Below are 20,208 nucleotides of genomic sequence, written 5' to 3'. Positions count from 1 at the left end.
ATATATATATATATATATATACACACATACATACATACATATATTATACACACACACACTCACACACACACACACACACAAAGAAGATAAATATAGATAAAGTAGAATTAAAATAGAATAGAAAGTGCTAGAGTTAGAGGGTCAAGTAAAGTCAATCATGATCTTACTCAGCTAAATGAGACTATTAGCTTAACAGCTGTATTCCTGGTTTGCTAGCTAGCTATGCACACACAGCATACAATGTTCAAAATGTTCTACATTATGAACCTTAACCCAAAAACCTTTAGCTTCACACACTGCAGATAACTGTGACCCTGCCTGCGGAAACCCAGCTAAAGTATTGTTTTTTTTTTTAAACAGTGGGTGAGTAATTCACACCTTGATTTTCTAAATAAAAGCCTCCTTTGAGATCGTTTTGACAGACATGTTTATTGAGTGTTACTTTCAACGTGTTTATTGCTAAGTTTAGTGTGGCACAAATAATGAAATAATAACTCGCGTGCAGTGCATCTGGTTGCCATGACAACCTCACGCGCTTCCTGCCGCTGCTCTATAATCAGAGTATGAATTGTATATTTGTATGTATTTTCAAGTGCGACTGACCAAATCGTCCGGCTCGGCTTGCCCCCCTCCTCGAACTCGAAGACATCTCTAATTTGACAGTTTACCATCTGATCTCACTCAGTGACTCCAGGCTACGCAGGACGGGGCGAAACCATGCAGGTGAGAGGGGGACAGCATTTTGCTGGAAATGCAGAAATAAGCCGTAATTTCGTTTTATTTGTAACTCTTTGGTAGATACATTTATAATTTCTATTACATTACTACTACTACTGTTATTACTAATAAAACAGATCTCCGGGGGCCCTAAAAGTGCGTGGGCTCTTAGAATGGTCCAGGGGCGCCCCTGTGCATAATAAAGTAATAAGCAGGAATCTATGTTAGGCCTCTGTGTGATGATGGCCAATGCATCTTCATACCCGCCAGCATACTGCGCTTCTAAAATTAAAGATAACATTTTTCTAGTAATTAAAATGTTAATAATTAAATATAAGCAATTAAAATAAGCTAATAATTATTACAAATATGTAAGTAAAATGCTGCATTATTAAAAAAAAATTTAAATTATGTATCAGACAGGCTATTTTTTAAATACCTATTGGTCAATGGCATTCTGTTTAAATTAAGTAGCCTACTCAAAATGGTACTTATATTTGTGTCTTTACCATCTCATGTAGAAATGGTTGTATAAATGCAATAAATCATTTGTGGCCATGCTGCATTGTGGTTATTTTCAGGATTAGAAACTTTACTAAGACTGTGTGTCTCAAACAGCACCCTTTGATTTTATCCACAATATAGCATGACCTCAAGTGCCTTATTGCTGAAATCATGCAGAAGTGGTATAAATATAGTAACTGAGATGCATAGTCTCCAAAACAGTTTTGCTAAAGTGATCTGACGTCTGATAAAAAAAAGTTACAAAACACAATATGTCCAAATTGCTGTTTTGCCAAACTATTATTGCTGTGACTCTGAATCAGAACTGTCCTTAATAGACATATATTTGATATTAGCCCTATATGAGAAGGCATCATGGTCGCTAACATGGCTAAATGCTGCCCTCTTCTGTTTGTTGTTAGGAAATATTTACAAAATCAAATCCTGTCATTTTCTCATCCTGCCAAGGCAACGTATCTCATCTTCACTGAGTTTAAACTGATGTTCTTTGAGTTGTCATACTTCTAGCACATGGATTAATCTTGCTCAATGAATCATAAAAGCAGAAAGATTACATTTTCGATGAGAAAGATGACAGTCGGCGCACTTTTTATAAATCGGTCTCATCTGATAATAATTCACATATTTACAGTATTACCTGAAATCCATAACCTCTGGCAAATGGGGAAATCCGATTCTTTTCCACCTACAACTTTGATGGCCTGAGGTTGAGTAAATTGACAGCAAATTGTAATTTTTGGCTGAACAGGCTATCCCTTTGAATGATGAATGAATAATATACTAAACACAATGAACAAACAACAAACTACACAGTCACCAAGTCTTATAATTTGTATAAAAAAAACTTTACAGTAACTTATCTAGTAAACCTGGCAAAACTCCAGGATAATGGACCGTTTTTGTTCAAGTTACAAATAGTCTTACGTTAAAAATAAGGTGGATAGAAAATAATCATTATGCAACTAATATGAAATAATATCCCTGCTGAAATAATAATAATAACAAGAAGAAGAAGAACGAGAATCTGTAATGGTTTTACTGGTTATAATGAGAATTGTAATGGTTTTAATGGAAAGTCTAGTGGTCCCTCTGGGTCTCTACTGGCCCTCTGTTGGTAACCTGTTAAAACCATTTAAATCCTAATGAAAAATGTCCCAAAAACATATCATTTTTTAATAGTTTTAATGGTTAATAGTTGATGGTTTGTAATGTTCATAATGGTATTTGTAGTGGAAACCATTTGAATTTCTGTGAGTTTCTAATTTGAATATTTAGCTATTCCTTTATTAACATGCAACATTTTTGTATTATTAAATGAAATGTTATATATATATATATATATATATATATGCAATTAGAGATTTTTTTTGAATAACTTCATTTTTTAAAAATAATAATTATTATTAAATGGTAATTTAGCAGTTGTTTCTAGCTTTCTTCAGGTGGTGTTGGTGGGACCCCTTCTAAAAATGTACGGAAGTGATCATCTGTGTTAAGTTCTGGGTGTTTGACTAACAGTTGGCATTTAGGGAAAAAATAGGCCGCTACCAACCCCATATTACTAAGTAAGCTGATTCCTACTTGAGCAATAGACTTATCTTTATCATTTAGGCTTGTGTAGATGGGGATGAACATCACCCACATTACACAGTAACTCAAGGTGGAGATGGTGATGTCTCTGGCCAGGTTGTATTGTCCAGGCGGCTTGAGAGCCATGAAGGTGGCCATGAATGACACCAGTGCCAGCATAACATTGAAACCAAGCATCAAGCCGAAGTTTAACATGGGCTCCACTGGACAACGCAAAAAGGTTTTCACGTAGATCACCTCCAAACTGGCGACGTATTGGGTCAGAGAGGGAGCCTCTTGGGCGTACCAACCGCACAGTCCTGCTTGGACCCCGCAACATCCCAGAATCACAAACAAGCTTCCCCGTCCTCGTATATTCTCCAGCTGATCAGAAGACTTTTCAGGGAATTCTGTGATGCACACAATCTGGTAAATAAAAGACAACAGTGTATATAATAATTGAATTAAAAATGCGAACGTTTCGTTTTTATTAAAAACCTCACGCTTTCTTGTTTAAATGCAGTGGTTAAGCTTGGTTTTATTTCAGGACTCAGTGGTGACAGTACCACAGCTATTTATCATAAACAAGTAAAACTGAAGCACAGTGAAACTGTATTCATATTTCAAAAGTAACTTCTTAAATGATTTGGTTACACTTTATTTTAAGGTCTCTAGTGCAGCCTAATTATATAAGTCCTGAGTAATATTAATTAACAACATATAGCCTACTTACTGTACTGTGCTCTGCGCATGACATGCAGAAAAAATATGCATATATCATGGCCACGAATGAAGAGTTTGTTCCCACGGTATGTCTATACGTGGCCACGACTTATCAATTCGTTCCCTGGTTTTAGTGAAATCAAAATGAGGGAACACATTAGTAAATCGTGGCCCAGATTTATCAATAAGGGAGCAAATAAGGAAATCTGCACTCTTAAAAATAAAGGTTCTTTATTGCATCAATGGTTCCACAAAGAACCTTTACCATGAAACCTTTTCATTCCACAAAAGCTTCTTTACAGTGGAAAAAGGTTCTTTAGATTATTAAACTGTTCTTCACACTAAGAAAAAATGGTTAATTTAAGAACTGCTTACTGGTTCTTCTATGGCATTGCTGTGAAAACCCCCTTTTGGAACCTTTATTTTTAATAGTGTAGGAATTAGTGTAGGAAAACTATATATATATAATAATTATTATTATTATTGGCTGTTGTTTTTGTTGTAATGGAATAACCCCAATTGACCATTCGCAAAGAGCTTGATTGACAGGCGATCTGACCAATCATAATGCCGAACCCACCATCTTGCCCGACAAACAAATTACACTTTGTCTTCATAATGTTTGATTGTAAAAAAATTTAAATTTGCATTTAACATGCATTGATGCTTTTTTTTAGGATCACCTGAAGGGAAATGGTAAGAATGACTGAAAGGGCCACTGTGGGAAAAAAGGCATTCAGTGGCTCCTGCAGACGGCACACAACGTCTCCTGGCTGACCCAGGAACAGCACCAGGCTTATACATTCTCCTGCTAGGCTCAGTAGCATAAGGCCAGTCAGGGGTCCACCTGCAGTTTTCACCAGTGGAGTTCCTCTGTGCATGAAGAATAGAGCTCCTACCCATACAAGTGACACTAGCACCAAAATTCCTCCCAGAATGAGTCCGATTGACTCATAGTTGCTCCACTCCACGTAAGTATAGATGGGATAGACACAGCTTGTGCTTCGTAGGGTGGACCACTGGCCAGCAGGACATGATTTACACTGGATGTCATCTTTCAATTAAAAGAGGAGGCAGAAAAAGGTTAGTCAACATCAAACCAAAAAGCTCTTAAATGCATACATTTCTATTCTCTACAGTGCCACGGGCATGTTGAATTAAGCAATTATTATCAGAGCCAATATTTAGGATTGTTTAGAATGACTTCAAAACCTAGGTTGGTATAGTCGCAGACCTGAGCTGTTCAGAAACGTTCCCTCTTTGCAGTCAATGCAGTCGAAACAGCAAGAGTGGAAACCTTTAACTCTGCGCACCTGTCCTATCCCACAGTCTGAGGAGCAAGTGGACATTGGGACCTGTTACAAAGACCATTTGTCAAGATGTGCTTGCTCTTGGATGCACCAGACACAAGTTTGGACACATCTATTTATTCTCTATTATTAGTATTTTACATATTTTAACTAATTTTAAGCCATTTTAGTTCATGAAAAAATGAAAATTCTGTCATTGTTTACTCACCTTCACATTGTTCCAAACCTGTATGAGTTTCTATCTTTTGTTGAGTACAAAAGAACATATTGATGGTAAACAGTTGGTGGTAGTCCTTGGCTTCCATAGTATAAAAAAATACTATGGCTACCATCAACTAGTTTGTTAAAATCTTATTTTGTGTTCAGCAGGAGGATTTTTCATACAGGTTTAAAATAGCATGAGGGTGAGTAAATGATGTCAGAATGAACATTTTTGGGTGAACTATCCCTCTAAAGGCTTATTAAGATCATAATAAACTGTGTCAAAACTAATGGCTGGTAGTAAAACAAGGTATTCAAATTAAAATACAAGCATTTCAAGTGCAAATAGTGTTAATATTCCATTCATACCTTGCCGTTTTTTGTGTGCCATGTTATGTTGTTTTTATTAATCGTGAGGTTCTGATAAAAGTATCCAATTATGTCGTAGACCACAGTGGTGTCACTAAAGTTCCATTGCATAACATCATAGCCAAAGCTTGGATTACCCTCTTTATCAAACCTAAAATTGATCCCCTCAAGATCTACAGAAACGTTTTGGAGACTCCGTAACAGCTGTAGAAAGGATCATATATTGTTCTATTAGTACACTCTTAACCTTCTAGGATAAAACAAGCAGATTTACAGAAATAATAGCTTGCGTGTGGTTACCTGCCATGGATAAACATTGTCAGTCTTGGGATTCAGAGCGCAGTGGGTGGCATTGCATCCAAGCAAGTCATGCAGCGCATGTGCCACACAGTAGACGGCAGTATACACGCTGAAAGCTGACCGCTGCACGAATTTTGTCTCTACCATGCTCACGTTGGCTTGGCTTAGGTAGTTGCATCTTGTGCAAGGGTTGTCCAGAGGAGAGATTTCAGTATCTGGCTGCTGGGGGATTTGCATCCCTTCCATTTTGGTGAAGAGCTCACGGACATAAAGAGTGAAGAGGTCAAGAGGTCTGGTGATGTCTGAAAACGCCAGCACTGTTCCTATTGAATTGATCCCAGGCAGGGTGGCTACAGCATCGTTCAGAGCCCATGCTGTGCTTGCCACCCAAACGCCTGTCATGTTTCGTTTGATTACCTGATCAGGTAGTGATCATAAAGCATTTAGAATCAGCAAAACCTGTAGACTTATCATGAATATAAGGCAGTGAACGAAAAACAGAGGAACATTAATTATATATTAATATTTTCCCCTTATGATGTCAGCTATGATCCTTAAATTTTGCATTCCACTGTGCTGCTTTTCAATTGACCTATTGGTAAGCCCCTCCCCTCGAATGCTGATGAGCCAATGGCAGTTGAGTATCAGTTGCACAGGGACCAGAACTCGGACATCTTTAGGTTTCAGCACCATAGAGAAACATTGGAAGATTCAAAGCTTTCATCGGTTTGATGGTGTTTCTGCTACAAAAATGGTAAAACGATGTGCCTGGGGTACTTGTGACACTTGTGATTCCAGGTATCCGGAGAGGATGGGCAATGGAATTAATTTTATTCCATTTCCTAAACCCAACCAAAACAGACCAAAATGTCTATGCATTCAACCCCAATCCCACTGAAGATGAAAACGTTCATTTTCTGGTTGTCATACTCTCATTAAGTTACAATTTTCATCTCAACCAGAACGTTAATGTCATGTGCGTCAGCAAGGTATCTCTGGCTAAAACTAGCTAACATTACAGTTAGTGAGTCCATGCTAACGTCCAAACCTAAATAGTGAACTGGTCTCATGTCAGGTACAGTGTAGGTCAAAAACACATAAACGAAGGTCTACATTTCAGTACCTCTCCATATTAAACTGGCTAAATGTAAATTAATTTAATCTTACACTGCGGTACTCGTCTGCATTGTGATCTGTATTTTTGCATATTTATTTTCAAATCTTTTATACGAAGGTCTACATTTCAGTACCTCTCCATATTAAACTGGCTAAATGTAAATTAATTTAATCTTACACTGCGGTACATGAACAGTGTTGATCCTGGATGTTGTCATTGCGATCGTGATGATCGTAACATGAGGCTTCTCTCGTCTGCATTGTGATCTGTATTTTTGCATATTTATTTTCAAATCTTTTATATATCCCTCTATGGCATATTTAAAGGGATAGTTCACCCAAAAATTTAAATTCTGTCATTAATTACTCACCCTCATGTCGTTCCAAACCCACAAGATTTTCGTTCATCTTTGGAAAACAAATTAAGATATTTTTTATGAAATCTGAGAGCTTTCTGACCTGCATAGACAGCAAGGATATTACCACGATCAATACACAGAAACGAAACAAGGGGGTCATTAAAATAATAAATTTGACATCAGTGGTTCAACTGTAATTTTACTATTACTAGAATACTACTACTCGAACAAAAATAAACACTTTATTCAACAATTAGTCTCCTCCGTGTCACACAAGGTATGCAATGCATGTACGCGGATATGCTGTTTACGTTGTTTATGCTTTGATTTGAACGTAAACAACGTATCTGCATACATACATTGTTTACGTATGTGATACTCTCCAAAATGGCGCTATAGGGTGACGCGGAGGAGACGAATTGTTGAATAAAGTCGTTATTTTAGTTTTCTTTGCACACAAAAATTATTCTCGTAGCTTCGTAAAATTACGGTTGAACCACTGATGTCACATGGATTATTTTAATAAAGTCCTTGTTACGTTTCTGAGCCTTGATCGTGTTAGGATCCTTGCTGTCTATGGGAGGGGCAGAAATCTCTTGGTTTATATAAAAAATAATTAATTAATAGTAATTAATGGCAGAATTTTAATTTTTGGGTGAACTATCCCTTTAAGTCATACTTGAATTATGGTCCTTCTGTGTCTAAAATTTATTAAAAACATCTTGGGACAAGACAGCAACTTTGTTTGTTTGTCTGAGTGAGCGACAGTAACTAAGGGGGGAGGGGCTTACCTATAGGTCAATTGTTTTTCTATGTAAGCATGCACTAACTAGACGTCTTTGAACGAAAAATAGCTGTTCTTAAAATCATGTTTCAAAACCTTGCATTTTTTTTCTGATTGAATACCCTATTGAAATGAATTGATCATGAGCTGGTTTAAGCTGGTCCTGAGCAGGAGCTAGTTGCTTTGGATCATCTTAGGACCAGCACATGACCAGCTTAAACCAGCTCATGACCAGCTTATAAGCAGCTCATGACTAATAGACCAGCTCCAAAAATTAAAATTCTGTCATTAATTACTCACCCTCATGTCGTTCCAAACCCACAAGATTTTCGTTCATCTTTGGAAAACAAATTAAGATATTTTTTATGAAATCTGAGAGCTTTCTGACCTGCATAGACAGCAAGGATATTACCACGATCAATACACAGAAACGAAACAAGGGGGTCATTAAAATAATAAATTTGACATCAGTGGTTCAACTGTAATTTTACTATTACTAGAATACTACTACTCGAACAAAAATAAACACTTTATTCAACAATTAGTCTCCTCCGTGTCACACAAGGTATGCAATGCATGTACGCGGATATGCTGTTTACGTTGTTTATGCTTTGATTTGAACGTAAACAACGTATCTGCATACATACATTGTTTACGTATGTGATACTCTCCAAAATGGCGCTATAGGGTGACGCGGAGGAGACGAATTGTTGAATAAAGTCGTTATTTTAGTTTTCTTTGCACACAAAAATTATTCTCGTAGCTTCGTAAAATTACGGTTGAACCACTGATGTCACATGGATTATTTTAATAAAGTCCTTGTTACGTTTCTGAGCCTTGATCGTGTTAGGATCCTTGCTGTCTATGGGAGGGGCAGAAATCTCTTGGTTTATATAAAAAATAATTAATTAATAGTAATTAATGGCAGAATTTTAATTTTTGGGTGAACTATCCCTTTAAGTCATACTTGAATTATGGTCCTTCTGTGTCTAAAATTTATTAAAAACATCTTGGGACAAGACAGCAACTTTGTTTGTTTGTCTGAGTGAGCGACAGTAACTAAGGGGGGAGGGGCTTACCTATAGGTCAATTGTTTTTCTATGTAAGCATGCACTAACTAGACGTCTTTGAACGAAAAATAGCTGTTCTTAAAATCATGTTTCAAAACCTTGCATTTTTTTTCTGATTGAATACCCTATTGAAATGAATTGATCATGAGCTGGTTTAAGCTGGTCCTGAGCAGGAGCTAGTTGCTTTGGATCATCTTAGGACCAGCACATGACCAGCTTAAACCAGCTCATGACCAGCTTATAAGCAGCTCATGACTAATAGACCAGCTTAAACCAGCTCAAACCAGCTGCCATGCTTCAGAACATACCTAACCAGCATATGCTGTTTTTTTCAACAGGGCAACCACTAAATGTATATGTAAAGTCCAACAGGACAAATCATTTGGCATAAGTGCAAACAAAATTCGTTGTGCAAAATGTCAATTTTAATGTAAGTGCCTTTGTTTATGGTTGTAGATTAGGCAAGCAATGTGTCTTTAGTTTTTCTTGAAAGTTGTAATGGTCTCAGATTGGCTAGAGGTTGGCAGCTCATTCCACCAAAGAGGAAGATAAACTTTGTGAAGGGATTGAAATAACAAAGCCTTCATTAAATTGTGACCAGTAGTTGTTATTGGGTGTCATGTTAATGTATTTGGGAATCCATCAATTTGGGAACAAGGCACTTTTGCAGCGTCCAAATGAATGATCTCATTCATTTGGTCAAAAGTTTACAGTTTTGAGTCTACAGCATAATTTCATAGTATTGCAGACTATTACTCAAAATATCAAATAATTTGATCATAGTATGACCCATAAAGTTGCATTCAAACTTTTCACCTCTATGAAGAAGTTTCTGGCCGGCTTGGAGAGAGAGAAGACCACCACCACTCCCACTTTGGCGTCCACAATGCGATTGAGAATCTCGTTCACCGCTTGCACAGGATCACTGTATACAGGAATCAAACCCTGATATGCCACACAGATGGACTCCTCATTGGCCATACTGGAGAACTGCTGCTGACCCTTCTGTCCGTATTCATCTTCACTACCTACTACTGACACCCAGTTCCAGCCAAACTGTTTCAGAAGCTGCACTATGGCCACTACCTGCCAGCGATCACTAGGGACTGTGCGCATGAAGGACGGGAAGGTCTCTTTGTCACTGAACATGTCGCTGGTGGCACCATAGCTAACCTAAAAATGCACAATTAGACATAAATTCAAAAACAGGAGGAACATCGCAGATTAAAGGCTGGAATACACTACATGATTTTTGCCCTGATTTTCTGTCTAGAGAAGTTGAAGCTAGTTGCCGAAAGTCAGAGCCAGTCTGCAGATTTGAGTTGACAGATTTCATAGAAAATTGCGTAGTGTATGATGGTCACAGATTCTGATTTCTTTTGCCTCAAGACTTTAATTCCATCCAGTCGGAGGAGAACAAACATGTTTGATATTTTGTGCCGATTTTAGAACACATTGTTTTCATTTGTCACGTGAAACAAGGTGCAAGTTTCTGCGTCTTGCACAGTATTTTAAGATCTGTTCAGTTTTTAAAAGTCATGTAGTGTATTCCAGCCTTAATAGTCCTTGCACACTGAGTCCGAAATTTTCGAATGCATTTTTTCGTATTCGTCATCCTTTCCTATCAAAATGCTTGCTACGGATGCGAAAATGCAGAAAATCGAACTTGATCTGATTTTTTTTTTTTTATGACGGACGAAAGTTTCGGAGGCAGTGTGTAAACGTAATTGACACAATGTGAGGTCGTATTTATTTTTTAATGTGTGAAAATGTTTTAATGTGTGCAAAAACCTTAAGTGTGATATTACTAGTTAAGAGACCAATCAGTCATATTATTACATATATTTGCTAAAATAATTTAAGTAAAATATTAAAACAAACATTAATTTTTTAAGTATTTTGCTTAAAATTTCAACACTATATTAGGGAAAAGTGTTGCATCCTTTAAATCTAACACTTTCAATGTCAACTCACCAGTGGCATCAAGAAAAACCCAATCAGCTTGCCAATAACTGGGACCAACTCAGAGTTGCTTGGTCCTATGATAGCTATAACACGAGGCTTGTAGTCGGTGTAGTTACAGGTGACATCCAGTTCTTCTGTCGATTCCTTTGTGAGAAGCTGGAGGACGGGCCTCATTACAACGGCTGGTTGCATGCAGGTGTCGTAACTCTCAAATCCCAGCGTGATTCCAGGGAGGAGATTCTCTTTCGAGTTGATCTCGTCCATAGAGAACTTCATCGCCAATGCGAGGGACAAACCATATGTGCTAATTCTGCCAAAACAGAAAGATAAAAGGATGATTTTAGGAGCAAAGCATTTTCAGATTTTGTAGACTTCCTTTAAGATTTTACCTGTTGCACTCAAGATCGTCTGGCTTCACCCGTTTGCCCAGATCACTGGTCAGTTCATTAATGGGGAAAAGTCCTCCTACCAGAATATCTCCAGGCGATTTAAAAAGATCGGCTGAGATGTTCTTGAACCACGATGGCTTCGCGCTCAATCCCGACCCTAGAATGCCACAGAGCACCAGAAGTGTCCACTCCTTAGCCATCCTGGAGGGCGAATAATCCAGGAAGCGTGAAGAAGCACATCACTATATCATGGAAATGAATAAATGAAAGTGAAATAGCTGGACTGACCTCAGTGGAAGTATTGCTTAGGCTCTTCTTGTTTTGATGTGTTGTGATTGCCTTAGTGGCGAGTGATTATGATGGTTTGACAGTCAACTGACAACACGTAAATGAGAGAAACGCCCCACCCCATGCTTTTGTGATCAGCTTTCGTGTACCTTTGCATGTAAATTAAGGGTCTACATCAAGTTTCATTCCGGCTTCACATGGAAATGTTCTGGTCTCTCCTCAACGTTCAAGCACACTGGGTAAAAACGAGTTCAGTCTGTCCTTGCTATTTTGTAAGTTGTTGGTCTTTTCCACTATTAGTGCAAAGCTGTTTTCCAGCAAAGGTCAGAGGAGTTTTTATGCACTAGGTATAAAGTTATTATTTTCAAAGAAAATGTGTATTGTTCTTAAACTGATGTGATTTTTCAGTCACAGTGCTTGTTCAGAAACACTTTGTGTATCGCAGAACACAAGCACAGAAAAATTTGTCTGGAAAAACATGAGTGTTGAACAAACACATGCACAATGCATTTGTACAGAAATTGTGGGAATTTCCATAGTTTTTCTTTGTGGCTTTGATTCAAAGTGCTTCATGATGGATGCTGGCCCATGCATGAATGATAGCGAATTAAACATTGAGACGGTGTCATGGCACTAATATTTACAGCAAGAGTATTTATGTAAGTTATTATTATTATTTATTATGATTTATATATTTATTATTATATAACCCATTTTTTAAAAATGAATGTTTTTAAGATTTATTTCTAAACACTCTTCAGAGATGTAGAATTGATTTTGTGACCTAAGACTTATTAGGATGTTATTGAATATTCCAATATCCATTTGCAAGTTACGTCAAGTTACATACATACTCTGCTTAATACTGTGGATGCCTAATGGATTTGCATCAGATGTATAATGTCAAAATTGTCGGTCAGATATTTGCATGAAATTTTGACTGTTGTTAAAATGAATTGCAGCCACAGCCACATGTTTACAAGAGTTTTGCATACATGTGGAGCGAGACGTAGCATTTCCCTCTTACATTTTCATTGGTCATAGTTTTTGTCTATATCCTTTTTGTTAATCTCACTCAGATTATTGTGGTTGAATGGATAAAAATCTAGACAATAAACAGATTAAACATTATTAGCACAGTGTAAATACATGAACAGGGCTGACTTCAGCTGTCAAGTGCATTATGAATGAAAAAAAAACCTTAATAGGTTTTAATTGCAGCTTGATATGATGTTTTAAAACCTTTTGGATGCTTTATTACAGCTGATTTATTCTGACAACCTTAATCATATCTCTTATGTCACTAACCAGCAGAGGGCAAAATTATGTTTTAATTAGTAACCAAGGTCTTCCGTAGTAAAAGAGAAAACAATTCTTCATAGTACAGGTGCATCTCAATAAATTAGAATGTCGTGGAAAAGTTCATTTATTTCAGTAATTCAACTCAAATTGTGAAACTCGTGTATTAAATAAATTCAATGCACACAGACTGAAGTTTAAGTCTTTGGTTCTTTTAATTGTGATGATTTTGCCTCACATTTCACAAAAACCCACCAATTCACTATCTCAACAAATTAGAATACTTCATAAGACCAATAAAAAAAACATTTTTAGTGAATTGTTGGCCTTCTGAAAAGTATGTTCATTTACTGTACATGTACTCAATACTTGGTAGGGGCTCCTTTTGCATCCAAAAATTAAAATTCTGTCATTAATTACTCACCCTCATGTCGTTCCAAACCCACAAGATTTTCGTTCATCTTTGGAAAACAAATTAAGATATTTTTTATGAAATCTGAGAGCTTTCTGACCTGCATAGACAGCAAGGATATTACCACGATCAATACACAGAAACGAAACAAGGGGGTCATTAAAATAATAAATTTGACATCAGTGGTTCAACTGTAATTTTACTATTACTAGAATACTACTACTCGAACAAAAATAAACACTTTATTCAACAATTAGTCTCCTCCGTGTCACACAAGGTATGCAATGCATGTACGCGGATATGCTGTTTACGTTGTTTATGCTTTGATTTGAACGTAAACAACGTATCTGCGTACATACATTGTTTACGTATGTGATACTCTCCAAAATGGCGCTATAGGGTGACGCGGAGGAGACGAATTGTTGAATAAAGTCGTTATTTTTGTTTTCTTTGCACACAAAAATTATTCTCGTAGCTTCGTAAAATTACGGTTGAACCACTGATGTCACATGGATTATTTTAATAAAGTCCTTGTTACGTTTCTGAGCCTTGATCGTGTTAGGATCCTTGCTGTCTATGGGAGGGGCAGAAATCTCTTGGTTTATATAAAAAATAATTAATTAATAGTAATTAATGGCAGAATTTTAATTTTTGGGTGAACTATCCCTTTAAGTCATACTTGAATTATGGTCCTTCTGTGTCTAAAATTTATTAAAAACATCTTGGGACAAGACAGCAACTTTGTTTGTTTGTCTGAGTGAGCGACAGTAACTAAGGGGGGAGGGGCTTACCTATAGGTCAATTGTTTTTCTATGTAAGCATGCACTAACTAGACGTCTTTGAACGAAAAATAGCTGTTCTTAAAATCATGTTTCAAAACCTTGCATTTTTTTTCTGATTGAATACCCTATTGAAATGAATTGATCATGAGCTGGTTTAAGCTGGTCCTGAGCAGGAGCTAGTTGCTTTGGATCATCTTAGGACCAGCACATGACCAGCTTAAACCAGCTCATGACCAGCTTATAAGCAGCTCATGACTAATAGACCAGCTTAAACCAGCTCAAACCAGCTGCCATGCTTCAGAACATACCTAACCAGCATATGCTGTTTTTTTCAACAGGGCAACCACTAAATGTATATGTAAAGTCCAACAGGACAAATCATTTGGCATAAGTGCAAACAAAATTCGTTGTGCAAAATGTCAATTTTAATGTAAGTGCCTTTGTTTATGGTTGTAGATTAGGCAAGCAATGTGTCTTTAGTTTTTCTTGAAAGTTGTAATGGTCTCAGATTGGCTAGAGGTTGGCAGCTCATTCCACCAAAGAGGAAGATAAACTTTGTGAAGGGATTGAAATAACAAAGCCTTCATTAAATTGTGACCAGTAGTTGTTATTGGGTGTCATGTTAATGTATTTGGGAATCCATCAATTTGGGAACAAGGCACTTTTGCAGCGTCCAAATGAATGATCTCATTCATTTGGTCAAAAGTTTACAGTTTTGAGTCTACAGCATAATTTCATAGTATTGCAGACTATTACTCAAAATATCAAATAATTTGATCATAGTATGACCCATAAAGTTGCATTCAAACTTTTCACCTCTATGAAGAAGTTTCTGGCCGGCTTGGAGAGAGAGAAGACCACCACCACTCCCACTTTGGCGTCCACAATGCGATTGAGAATCTCGTTCACCGCTTGCACAGGATCACTGTATACAGGAATCAAACCCTGATATGCCACACAGATGGACTCCTCATTGGCCATACTGGAGAACTGCTGCTGACCCTTCTGTCCGTATTCATCTTCACTACCTACTACTGACACCCAGTTCCAGCCAAACTGTTTCAGAAGCTGCACTATGGCCACTACCTGCCAGCGATCACTAGGGACTGTGCGCATGAAGGACGGGAAGGTCTCTTTGTCACTGAACATGTCGCTGGTGGCACCATAGCTAACCTAAAAATGCACAATTAGACATAAATTCAAAAACAGGAGGAACATCGCAGATTAAAGGCTGGAATACACTACATGATTTTTGCCCTGATTTTCTGTCTAGAGAAGTTGAAGCTAGTTGCCGAAAGTCAGAGCCAGTCTGCAGATTTGAGTTGACAGATTTCATAGAAAATTGCGTAGTGTATGATGGTCACAGATTCTGATTTCTTTTGCCTCAAGACTTTAATTCCATCCAGTCGGAGGAGAACAAACATGTTTGATATTTTGTGCCGATTTTAGAACACATTGTTTTCATTTGTCACGTGAAACAAGGTGCAAGTTTCTGCGTCTTGCACAGTATTTTAAGATCTGTTCAGTTTTTAAAAGTCATGTAGTGTATTCCAGCCTTAATAGTCCTTGCACACTGAGTCCGAAATTTTCGAATGCATTTTTTCGTATTCGTCATCCTTTCCTATCAAAATGCTTGCTACGGATGCGAAAATGCAGAAAATCGAACTTGATCTGATTTTTTTTTTTTTATGACGGACGAAAGTTTCGGAGGCAGTGTGTAAACGTAATTGACACAATGTGAGGTCGTATTTATTTTTTAATGTGTGAAAATGTTTTAATGTGTGCAAAAACCTTAAGTGTGATATTACTAGTTAAGAGACCAATCAGTCATATTATTACATATATTTGCTAAAATAATTTAAGTAAAATATTAAAACAAACATTCATTTTTTAAGTATTTTGCTTAAAATTTCAACACTATATTAGGGAAAAGTGTTGCATCCTTTAAATCTAACACTTTCAATGTCAACTCACCAGTGGCATCAAGAAAAACCCAATCAGCTTGCCAATAACTGGGACCAACTCAGAGTTGCTTGGTCCTATGATAGCTATAACACGAGGCTTGTAGTCGGTGTAGTTACAGGTGACATCCAGTTCTTCTGTCGATTCCTTTGTGAGAAGCTGGAGGACGGGCCTCATTACAACGGCTGGTTGCATGCAGGTGTCGTAACTCTCAAATCCCAGCGTGATTCCAGGGAGGAGATTCTCTTTCGAGTTGATCTCGTCCATAGAGAACTTCATCGCCAATGCGAGGGACAAACCATATGTGCTAATTCTGCCAAAACAGAAAGATAAAAGGATGATTTTAGGAGCAAAGCATTTTCAGATTTTGTAGACTTCCTTTAAGATTTTACCTGTTGCACTCAAGATCGTCTGGCTTCACCCGTTTGCCCAGATCACTGGTCAGTTCATTAATGGGGAAAAGTCCTCCTACCAGAATATCTCCAGGCGATTTAAAAAGATCGGCTGAGATGTTCTTGAACCACGATGGCTTCGCGCTCAATCCCGACCCTAGAATGCCACAGAGCACCAGAAGTGTCCACTCCTTAGCCATCCTGGAGGGCGAATAATCCAGGAAGCGTGAAGAAGCACATCACTATATCATGGAAATGAATAAATGAAAGTGAAATAGCTGGACTGACCTCAGTGGAAGTATTGCTTAGGCTCTTCTTGTTTTGATGTGTTGTGATTGCCTTAGTGGCGAGTGATTATGATGGTTTGACAGTCAACTGACAACACGTAAATGAGAGAAACGCCCCACCCCATGCTTTTGTGATCAGCTTTCGTGTACCTTTGCATGTAAATTAAGGGTCTACATCAAGTTTCATTCCGGCTTCACATGGAAATGTTCTGGTCTCTCCTCAACGTTCAAGCACACTGGGTAAAAACGAGTTCAGTCTGTCCTTGCTATTTTGTAAGTTGTTGGTCTTTTCCACTATTAGTGCAAAGCTGTTTTCCAGCAAAGGTCAGAGGAGTTTTTATGCACTAGGTATAAAGTTATTATTTTCAAAGAAAATGTGTATTGTTCTTAAACTGATGTGATTTTTCAGTCACAGTGCTTGTTCAGAAACACTTTGTGTATCGCAGAACACAAGCACAGAAAAATTTGTCTGGAAAAACATGAGTGTTGAACAAACACATGCACAATGCATTTGTACAGAAATTGTGGGAATTTCCATAGTTTTTCTTTGTGGCTTTGATTCAAAGTGCTTCATGATGGATGCTGGCCCATGCATGAATGATAGCGAATTAAACATTGAGACGGTGTCATGGCACTAATATTTACAGCAAGAGTATTTATGTAAGTTATTATTATTATTTATTATGATTTATATATTTATTATTATATAACCCATTTTTTAAAAATGAATGTTTTTAAGATTTATTTCTAAACACTCTTCAGAGATGTAGAATTGATTTTGTGACCTAAGACTTATTAGGATGTTATTGAATATTCCAATATCCATTTGCAAGTTACGTCAAGTTACATACATACTCTGCTTAATACTGTGGATGCCTAATGGATTTGCATCAGATGTATAATGTCAAAATTGTCGGTCAGATATTTGCATGAAATTTTGACTGTTGTTAAAATGAATTGCAGCCACAGCCACATGTTTACAAGAGTTTTGCATACATGTGGAGCGAGACGTAGCATTTCCCTCTTACATTTTCATTGGTCATAGTTTTTGTCTATATCCTTTTTGTTAATCTCACTCAGATTATTGTGGTTGAATGGATAAAAATCTAGACAATAAACAGATTAAACATTATTAGCACAGTGTAAATACATGAACAGGGCTGACTTCAGCTGTCAAGTGCATTATGAATGAAAAAAAAACCTTAATAGGTTTTAATTGCAGCTTGATATGATGTTTTAAAACCTTTTGGATGCTTTATTACAGCTGATTTATTCTGACAACCTTAATCATATCTCTTATGTCACTAACCAGCAGAGGGCAAAATTATGTTTTAATTAGTAACCAAGGTCTTCCGTAGTAAAAGAGAAAACAATTCTTCATAGTACAGGTGCATCTCAATAAATTAGAATGTCGTGGAAAAGTTCATTTATTTCAGTAATTCAACTCAAATTGTGAAACTCGTGTATTAAATAAATTCAATGCACACAGACTGAAGTTTAAGTCTTTGGTTCTTTTAATTGTGATGATTTTGCCTCACATTTCACAAAAACCCACCAATTCACTATCTCAACAAATTAGAATACTTCATAAGACCAATAAAAAAAACATTTTTAGTGAATTGTTGGCCTTCTGAAAAGTATGTTCATTTACTGTACATGTACTCAATACTTGGTAGGGGCTCCTTTTGCATGAATTACTGCATCAGTGCAGCGTGGCATGGAGACAATCAGTCTGTGGCACTGCTCAGGTGTCTTTTAGAGCACTTCATGCTTCCTTCTGCTGACAAGCTTTATGGAGATGCTGATTTCATTTTCCAGCAGGACTTGGCACCTGCCCACACTGCCAAAAGCACCAAAAGCTGGTTCAGTGACCATGGTGTTGGTGTGCTTGACTGGCCAGCAAACTCACCAGACCTGAAACACATAGAGAATCTATGGGGTATTGTCAAGAGGAAGATGAGAGACACCAGACCCAACAATGCAGATGACCTGAAGGCCGCTATCAAAGCAACCTGGGCTTCCATTACACCTGAGAAGTGCCACAGGCTGATTGTCTCCATGCCACGCCGCACTGATGCAGTCATTCATGCAAAAGGAGGCCCAACCAAGTATTGAGTACATGTACAGTAAATGAACATACTTTCCAGGAGGCCAACAATTCACTAAACATGTTTTTTTTATTGGTCTTATGAAGTATTCTAATTTATTGAGATGAATTGGTGGGTTTTTGTTAAATGTGAGCCAAAATCATCACAATTAAAAGAACCAAAGACTTAAACTTCTTCAGTCTGTGTGAATTGAATTTATTTAATACACGAGTTTCACAATTTGAGTTGAATTACTGAAATAAATGAAATTTTCCACGACATTCTGATTTATTGAGATGCACCTGTATCTTCCTGGCGATCTTGACGTCAACCGGTAAAGACACACAATTATCTATGCCACTTTTAATCTACCTCAAATCTTATTGCAACCTTTGATCTTTTACTTTTGCTTTCTCTCTCTTCTTTTAGTTTGCACGTATTGCTTTCTTAATTTTTTTTTTTTTTTTAGAAAAGAGGAGAAGGTCTTTGACTGGAGCACATGATATAAAACAAGTTTCCTCTGCAGATTTTGCCTTTGATGTTCAGATGTGGATGTCACATGTCAGCATAGGGGCTGACATAAGCTACATGTTCGGACAGCTTTCCTCAAGTGCACCGGGTGTGTTTTTGTGTGTGCGTAGGTGGATCTTCCACCTTCACTCTTCCTGTATGTGTAGGTGTGGATGAGCAGGTGTGTGCGTAAGTGTGGGTTTGAGTGAGTTATGACGAAGCTGCACATTTGGACTTTGTTTTATGCTCTGAGGCTGCATTAAATATGCAGGTTTAGAGTTGATTTGACAAGCTATATACTCATTGAAAGCAGGATAATATCTTGGCATCTACAGTAGCTACACCCTCTTGGACTGTGGAAATTGTTGAGTGACTTACAGCATACTTAAAATTTACACTTAAAATATCTGTTATACTGATAGCAAAAAAGGGTAACTTTAGTGACATAACAGCTTGCTATTGCAGTAAAAATCTGAAAGGTACACTTTATATACCTCTAAAAGGTGCATAGTACTAATTTGCATAATTTAGGGGTAGATAAAGCATGTAAATCAGTTTCTTATTGTGGCAATAACCTGAATTGTACACTTTTATTATGCTTATTAGTACTAATTCATAATTTATGGGTAGATGAAGCATGTATCACACTTATATGTAAACATAGGAAAGTAAATTTAGTTTGCCAAAACACTTTGGTTTAGTTTGCAAAAAAAAGCACCTTTAGTGGTACAACAGCTTGTTATTGTGGCAATAATCTGAAAGGTATGCTTTTGTACATAGACTACTAAAATG

The 20,208-nt window shown here is 37.2% G+C and overlaps 2 protein-coding genes across 2 annotated transcripts; both read right to left on the bottom strand.

Moving 5' to 3' along the window:
* Positions 1 to 2,573: 2,573 nt before the first annotated feature.
* Positions 2,574 to 11,597, bottom strand: LOC107592907 (taste receptor type 1 member 3-like). The gene is made up of 8 exons (XM_016282481.1): positions 11,398 to 11,597; positions 11,018 to 11,318; positions 9,860 to 10,216; positions 5,715 to 6,131; positions 5,415 to 5,618; positions 4,769 to 4,889; positions 4,218 to 4,588; positions 2,574 to 3,237 (listed from the first exon to the last, which is right to left on the bottom strand). Exons 1-8 carry the CDS (start codon positions 11,595 to 11,597, stop codon positions 2,671 to 2,673), a joined length of 2,538 nt encoding a protein of 845 aa, XP_016137967.1. The 3' UTR covers positions 2,574 to 2,670.
* Positions 11,598 to 12,716: 1,119 nt separating this feature from the next.
* LOC107592887 (taste receptor type 1 member 3-like) lies at positions 12,717 to 16,732 on the bottom strand. The gene is made up of 4 exons (XM_016282464.1): positions 16,533 to 16,732; positions 16,153 to 16,453; positions 14,988 to 15,351; positions 12,717 to 12,790 (listed from the first exon to the last, which is right to left on the bottom strand). The coding sequence occupies exons 1-4, from the start codon at positions 16,730 to 16,732 to the stop codon at positions 12,717 to 12,719; spliced, it is 939 nt and encodes a 312-aa protein (XP_016137950.1).
* Positions 16,733 to 20,208: the final 3,476 nt, after the last annotated feature.

The sequence above is a fragment of the Sinocyclocheilus grahami genome, unplaced genomic scaffold (genome assembly GCF_001515645.1).
Source record: "Sinocyclocheilus grahami isolate Dianchi unplaced genomic scaffold, SAMN03320097.WGS_v1.1 scaffold160.1, whole genome shotgun sequence".
Lineage (NCBI taxonomy): Eukaryota > Metazoa > Chordata > Actinopteri > Cypriniformes > Cyprinidae > Sinocyclocheilus > Sinocyclocheilus grahami.
This window is presented reverse-complemented; position numbering and strand designations above follow the sequence as displayed.